The sequence below is a fragment of the Amaranthus tricolor genome, chromosome 14 (genome assembly GCF_026212465.1).
Source record: "Amaranthus tricolor cultivar Red isolate AtriRed21 chromosome 14, ASM2621246v1, whole genome shotgun sequence".
Classification (NCBI taxonomy): Eukaryota; Viridiplantae; Streptophyta; class Magnoliopsida; order Caryophyllales; family Amaranthaceae; genus Amaranthus; species Amaranthus tricolor.
The window spans coordinates 21,722,315-21,729,460 of record NC_080060.1 but is presented as its reverse complement, the minus strand read 5'-3'; the positions used below and the strand labels follow the sequence as shown (position 1 = coordinate 21,729,460).

General features: G+C 31.2%; 1 protein-coding gene across 25 annotated transcripts; it reads left to right on the top strand.

Moving 5' to 3' along the window:
- Nucleotides 1-170: 170 nt before the first annotated feature.
- On the top strand, nucleotides 171-7,146 carry LOC130799153 (uncharacterized). Of its 25 annotated transcripts, none has more exons than XR_009039236.1 (6): nucleotides 171-540; nucleotides 650-2,826; nucleotides 4,387-4,461; nucleotides 5,414-5,717; nucleotides 6,219-6,310; nucleotides 6,830-7,146. XR_009039236.1 is itself a non-coding variant. In XM_057662243.1 (5 exons), exons 3-5 carry the CDS (start codon nucleotides 2,779-2,781, stop codon nucleotides 6,954-6,956), a joined length of 261 nt encoding a protein of 86 aa, XP_057518226.1. In that variant the 5' UTR covers nucleotides 171-540; nucleotides 650-719; nucleotides 2,725-2,778; the 3' UTR covers nucleotides 6,957-7,146. The 25 variants fall into 25 exon arrangements, 2 of the variants coding, with proteins under 2 accessions (XP_057518226.1, XP_057518225.1); XR_009039234.1 differs by having other exon boundaries at nucleotides 6,819-7,146; XR_009039242.1 differs by having other exon boundaries at nucleotides 213-540; nucleotides 650-719; nucleotides 2,252-2,356; nucleotides 2,725-2,826; nucleotides 5,414-7,146.

Sequence of the window (7,146 nt, the reverse complement as noted above, 5' to 3'; positions counted from 1 at the left end):
TGTTAATTAATTATATTTAGAGTCTTAGACTAACATACTTATAGTGATATTTATTAGGATAAAAACACTAATTAATTATATTTAACTTAGACAATAGTTTATATATATTACTAATATGTTGTCCAAATGCTTTTCTACTATTCATTTTTTCATCTAATAAATAGTTGTTTTTGTTTTTGCTTACGTCTTGACACGTGTAAGTAATGACGGCTGAGATTAATCCACACCAACAGCTTCCTTTCAACTCCTGTTTTCCCAATGCTTTTACCTTCCTTCTGCTACTCTCTTTTCTGATCAATCCAAGCCATATCTTCTACCCTATTTTCGTCCTTGTTTTTGTTTTTGTTGTAAATTCTCTTCAATTTTTTATTTTTACTCTTGAAGATCTTACCAAACCTTCTTCTATCTCCGTTTTATTCTTCAATCTCATCTTGCTTTTTATTTTAATGTTTGCCTTTATGTTTTGATTTTTTGGATTACTATTCACAGGTTTTGATTTCCATCCACAAGGTTAGGTGATTTGCTTTTAAAGAAAATCAGGTATCAGCTATTTATTTTCGGCTATATAACATTAGAATTTTGCCCAGATTCGTCCCTTAGTTTATCACCATTTTGTTCTTGCTTTTTCCAATTTTTTCGCTTTTAACAGGTACGTGAGAACACCCATTGAAAGGGGCTTCGAGGATTGAGGTGCTCGATTGAATTCTTCGGTGAAACAGGTATGTTCTTTTATGCTTTTTTTATGATTAATTAGGTAAGATTGGGTTTTGGTTCTTGATTAATGTTTTTAGGGTTTGTGTATCATCTTCAATAATCGATTTCAATTCAATTTGGGTAAAAAGATGGGTTTATTTTGGTGATTAATTAGGTAAGATTGCGTTTGGTTCTTGATTAATGTTTTTAGGGTTTGAGTATCATCTTCAATAATCAATTTCAATTCAATTTGGGTAAAAAGATGGGTTTATTTTGGGTGAAAAAATGCTGGTAAATTTGGAGATAGTATGGAAAACCTTGGAAGATGTGTTGGGCTATTCTTTAAGTGGTTTGCTTTAGAGGAGTCACACACCATGTTTTTGCCTTCAAACAATAGAACTCCAAGACCAGTACACCAATATTGTCAACAAGATAGCGAGGGACTAGGCAGTGATGGTTGTTTGGTGTATCGGTTGCCTTTCTTTCTCTTTAAAGTTGAACCTTTTCATTTCCAACAATGTGAAATATCAATGGATGAACATACTCATTAGTAGTTGGGATCATAGAACAAGTAGTTAGATAAAATGTTGTTTTAAATAAACTATAGATAATTTTGTTTATGATTTTGTGTAATATGTATTGTATACTACATACCTCATCTTTTAATAGTTGCAACATTTTTTCCAAACCTGTGAAAGTTTTTTTGGAGAAATGTAGCAACTTTTAAAAAGATAGAGCATATATATGGTGAAATTGTATTTTTCTCTTCGGAAAAATAAATACAAACTCTAAACATCCCAAACGTTTAACCTAATTGTTTGAAACACGTGAATATATCTGGTAGAAAAGTATGTGAGCATAGGTGGCTTGCATTATGTTTGGAAGATATTAGATCCATGAAAATTTTGGTTGTATTTGTTACATGAGTTGTGTTATTAAAATACAGGAGTTTTGTCCAAGAATGAAATATGATGGTTGAAAAATGTTACATTTTCTGACTTATTCTTGTTCATCTTTATTTTTTTATCTAACTAATAATTAATTTCTGTCTTAGAATCCTCGTTTGATGATTGTGGGTCTTATAAACTTTTTCCATTGCCATACTTGTGTGTATCTTTTAGTTATTAATATCAAACTGACATGTCAAGAATCCTTTATCCAGTTTGCATTTGGACTGTGGCTTGCGTGGGAGACAGGGGACAAAATGATGAGTTCTTTTGCATGCGTCTGAACTCTCGATTTTAATTTTTTATTATTATTATTATTATTATTATTATATTAATACAGTATGTTGATTGTTGAGGGAAGAGGGCTACAAGTCTACAACTATTCATTCGTGTTATTATGTCAAGTTAATATTTTTTTTTGTTTTTCGATTTTTTATTTGGTTTTTGACATGGAAAAAGGGATTTCCGTTAATTTACCGGCTTAAAATCAGGGTTTTTGTTTATTTCTACTACCTTACCTGTTCATATCTGATTGGCGATTCAAATGTTGCCAACACTTGATCGGAATTATATATGAGTTTTGCTTATTTCCCAATTCTTGTAAAAAGTAGGTTGTATTTACTTTTATGATGCTTTTGCATCTCATGCCGATATATCGCATTTGAATACTTTCTGAAGCTACACATGCTGCTAACACTGCTATTGCTATATTCAATGTAAGCCTAATTTTCCTTTTTTGTGGTTTTGATGGTGATTTATTTGATTTTTTTTTGGTATTTTTTTTTGGTTGATTTAGTGGTTAGGATCATTTTTTATTAACTATAATTTGTTGAATTTGGAATTTGATTAGAATTATATATGAGTTTTGCTTATTTCCCTCTGGATTTACTATAGTTTTTGCTACTTTTTGTGAACTAAAATTGGTAATTATAAATTGGTAATTCTTATAAAATTTGATTGATTGATGTGTTTTTAGAGGATTAGCGGCATATTTTTTTTGCCTTTTAATATTTTAGGTAAGGTTTTATGGAGTTGATTGTTTAAATTTTTAATAGTTATGGTGATATGGTGATGAGAAATGTAGGAATATTTATGAGGTTTTTGGAATCTATGATCATGAGGATTCGTACCATTAATCATGCCCGTGGATTTAGCGATGGAAAAACACATGATCGACTGCAAAAGAGTGAGTATAATTATTTTAATTGTTAGTTTAAACTTTTTGTCATTGCAACTTTTCGAATGTGATTGTTTCTAATAAATATTATTTTGGCTATCACTCTTTTGTTGTGTTCCTTTCTTAAGCAACATTAGCTTTCAATTCAATTCTATGGTTGCATAGTGGTGTTTACGACTATTATTTTAGTGCTTTGTTCATTGGTGTTATGGATATTCTAATCAAGGTTTATTCAATTTGCTTAGTGTTTTAAGAATAATCTTTTTTGTGTTACTGGTGCTTGTACTTTGAATCATAATGATGGTTTGAGATGATAAATATTACTCGCACTTTAGAATATGATTTTAGTTGTGCTAATGCTTACAGTCGCAATGCTCTTCTTTAAATGGTGATTATTAGCAGTGTGTATGGTTATGAATTGTTATTAGTGGCTCATTAATGCTATGTTTGATTCTATCAAGGAGTTGTATGCTAAACTGCTGTAAGAATGAAGTGTCAAGTCAGAGGCAAGTGTGAAATGAGACTAGATTAATAGTTTATTATTAGTCATGTTCAATGTTGTCTAGAATTATGCATAGTTTTATGTTGCAGAAAGCATTTGCAATATTTGATGCACACATTCCACTTTTGGTTAAATAGTAGTAAGCTTGAAGTAGATACATCTAAAACAAATTAATAGACAAATTGGTACTGCTAATGTTTCATTCCAATCTCTTTACAAATTTCTAAGTTTTAAAATGGATTTTTCAAATGACTCAAGGTGAGATTGGAGTTTTGTTAGATTAATTTTGCTGTTTTAGATTTTAACAACATATACAATCAACTTTAGAAAAACTGTTATAGTTGTTTACTATGGCTTCAAATGTTGTAGACAATCTCTGGATTGGAATTAGACATATTGCAAGCTTATTGGTGTTATATTTTACTTAATGTCGGTGTGTCAACTGATTGTAGGATGTGTTACTTTTGAAGTCTTGCTTAGAGGTTGCATAGCAAGAACAATTCTCCTAACATTATTATTGATTTTACCCATGTTGTCCATTTTTTGTTGGATGTGGCTCACTTGTCAAGAATCTTATTCAAAAGTTTGAGATGATAGAGGGAACCATTGTCGGGTTTGGAGGAGGATGTTGGGCCCGTTAATGGGTTGAAGTGAAAGAGCTAAACAAGACATTGGAGATATGGAAATTTGGGGCCAATTATTTTGTTTTGTAACTTAATTTCTTTATTCTCTGTTGAGTATAGAAATTAATTTGGATTGCTAAATAATTTTTTTTGATGTTAGGGTTTAAGTTTGTTGATTTGATTTGATAATTAGTTGATTATAAGGATCAATTTGAGAGTTTTTCATATTGTTTCAATTTTATGGTTGATTTGCATCATTGATTTGTTGCGATGATTTAAGAGTTACGCTTGTTAATTTGAAGATTTTAGCTAAAATGTTTATCGGACTTGTACAACATCATAATAATAGCATCAAAACAGCTTTGTAATAGGTTTGTACAACATCAAAACAACAACACCCAACATTTTTCTGGATTTCGGTGTTTACTTTTTCCATTGTTGCAGGTGCCTTATTTCTATTGTCTTATACACAAGAAGCTTGCTGTATATGATTTTGTTGAGGGTTCACCTGTAACTAAAGTAATTTTCTTTATTCTTTCCTTTATTTTTTGTTTTCTTGTCATTTTGGCATAGTTTTTGAAGACTTGCAGTAATTAACTCTTTTTTGTGCAATCCTAATTTTTTTTTATGTGTATTTGGACTTGTGTGCAAAATTTCGCGTCATTTCGTTCTTTATATTGGATTTGGTGCGATAATTTCGATTTATGGTCATTTTGACTTCACTACTACTTATCTTCCTATTTATTAGTGTAGAAGGATGATTGGTGGTGTAAACAAGTCCAATTTATATTGTTTTGTGTTTTAGTTTGTTAAAATTCTTGGAAAAATAATTAAATTTTGGCATTTTCAGTTGTTTTTTGTACCCCTAGATTTCACCAGCCTGTCAAAACATGACATCCTTACAGGCTTGTACAACACTAAAACAACACCTCACAGCCCTACTTGTTCTATGTCGTTGCCCCATTGTGCTTCCATGTTGTCCATCCCTCGTGCATTCAAGCATGTTCCCTCGTACAAAACTACCTAGCCCTCTCACAACACAGCAGCAACACTGTATGATATTTTTGAGTTTATTAGTCTTAAGTTGATGATGACTTAGCCCAATTACCACCCAAAAAGAATTTTTTAGAGTGACTTCAGACTTCCTTGTGTAAGAGTGACGTCAAACTTCACTGTTAGATGTTTTTCCCATTTTTCATGCAATTAGTTAAGCAAAGATTATTTTCTTCGTTTGTGGCTGAAATAATATATAGAATGTTTTAATGTGCTAAAAGTTGATGTGGATTTTCCTTGTAGGAATTCTCTTGCTTGAAGCTTCAATAATTATTTTTTCTATTTTTTTTATTTTCCTTCTATTAAAGAAAGATTTTTGGCTTTTTGCACTTGTTTGGTCTTTTTGCCTTTCATTTTAGTCGATTTCTGAACATGTTGTATGCTTTAAACTCTTGCTTACCTCAATTTCTTGCTACAGTTTCTGTTTCAATAGTCATTATTAAGGTCTTTACACTCCTTGATGATAGCAATAGGAGCAACAACACACCTTTGAGACACTTACAATACCCCTGAGTCCAACAAAAATAGTGATGATAAATGACAACAACTTGGACAACCGCAACGTCAAATACATCAAAACAATATTCAAAAACATGGATGTCCACAACAGCAAGCAACCCACAACAGCAACAATAGACAATAACAACACCAACAACATATTCTATTTGATATCATCCTCAAAAACTATAGTTGCAAGATTTGAATTAGAAAGTGCTGGTGAGGTTAGAAATGCTTTCTTATTGCTTGTTTTGATGATGTAGGTTTTCAGTTATAATTATGAATACAAGAACATTGTCATCATATTGGTTTAGGCTTGTTGTTGTGTGTTAGAAGATGGTCATCCATTGTGTGGTAGAATGATTTTTAGAGCCTTAGAGAGGTCTAGGGTTCCTATTCTGTGTTATAATTTTTTCCAGCAGTGGGTCAATGTAGTTGAAAATATCGTTTAAGTTCATTACTTTAAATGAAACATATAAATTCATTGACTCCTACTGAAAAAAATACTTCAACATCGTGATCGACCTCTTGAAGTCCAAATGACTATCTTCTGCACCGAGGCGAGTTTTACAATAACTCAAACTTGAGGTCGATGCCGCCCATTCCAGTTTTAAAAAGACCTCGAACTTGAAGTTTAGTACATGATTTCGATTTAACCCCTGCGCTGTTTGGCAATTCTTGAACATTATATGAATTACGATTCTTACTCTAAACTGCATTTACAGTGACTAGCAAGCGTCTTATTGTGAGGTAGTACTGCAAAAAATGCAACCACCAGTGCTTGTGTCCATGTAAAAGAAACTAGACTTCAAACTTGGTTAGTTTTTCTTTCTCCATAAAAGTGAACTAGTAGCACTTTTACTAACTATGTTTTGGTTGCAAATCTTGTTAGTTTTACCATAGAATTGCAAGGATAAGAAAGGTATGTCCTATTAAAAGTTGCAAAGTCTGTTAATTTTAACATTATCGGTGAGTGAACTTCTTGGATCCTTCTTCTAAGATCATTTTTTGTTAAATTAATTGCGATAACATTATTAGGCTATTAGCGATTTTTTATTTATGTGTCTTGTTATTAATTATTAATGTGTGATTAATTTGTTGTGTTGTGAGTTATGACTAATGAGATTTAATTTGTTAGGGTTTAAATTATTGAAGTTAAACTTATGTTATTTAGTTTGTGCAATTAATTTTATATTGATCTCGATGTATTTCATTCATTGGTTGGTTGGTTGGTTATCATTTCATCCAAAAATTGATATTTATTTAGAGGTATGGACAATGAACACATCATGTAATTATTCTTCTTTTTTTTAACTTACCATTAGGTTTTTGATAGGTTTTTGGGAGACATTGATGATAGCCAGCTCTCAGAAATTTATGGACGCAAAATGTTCAACTTAAAGCAATGTGTCAATTGCTCTGTTTCTCTTAGTTTTACTTGCCTTATAAGTAGATTGCATTAATTTTATTTAGCTTGCATTGTATTCATGATTTTGTAATGGATATAGTTGATTACAAGTTGATATGTTGTTTATTAGATCAATGATGATATATCTAATATCGATTTTGTACCTTAGATTTGGTATAATATGTTACAACATTGAACAACTCAAACAGGAATCTACAATCAAATGCTTGGATTGGTTTATGTCA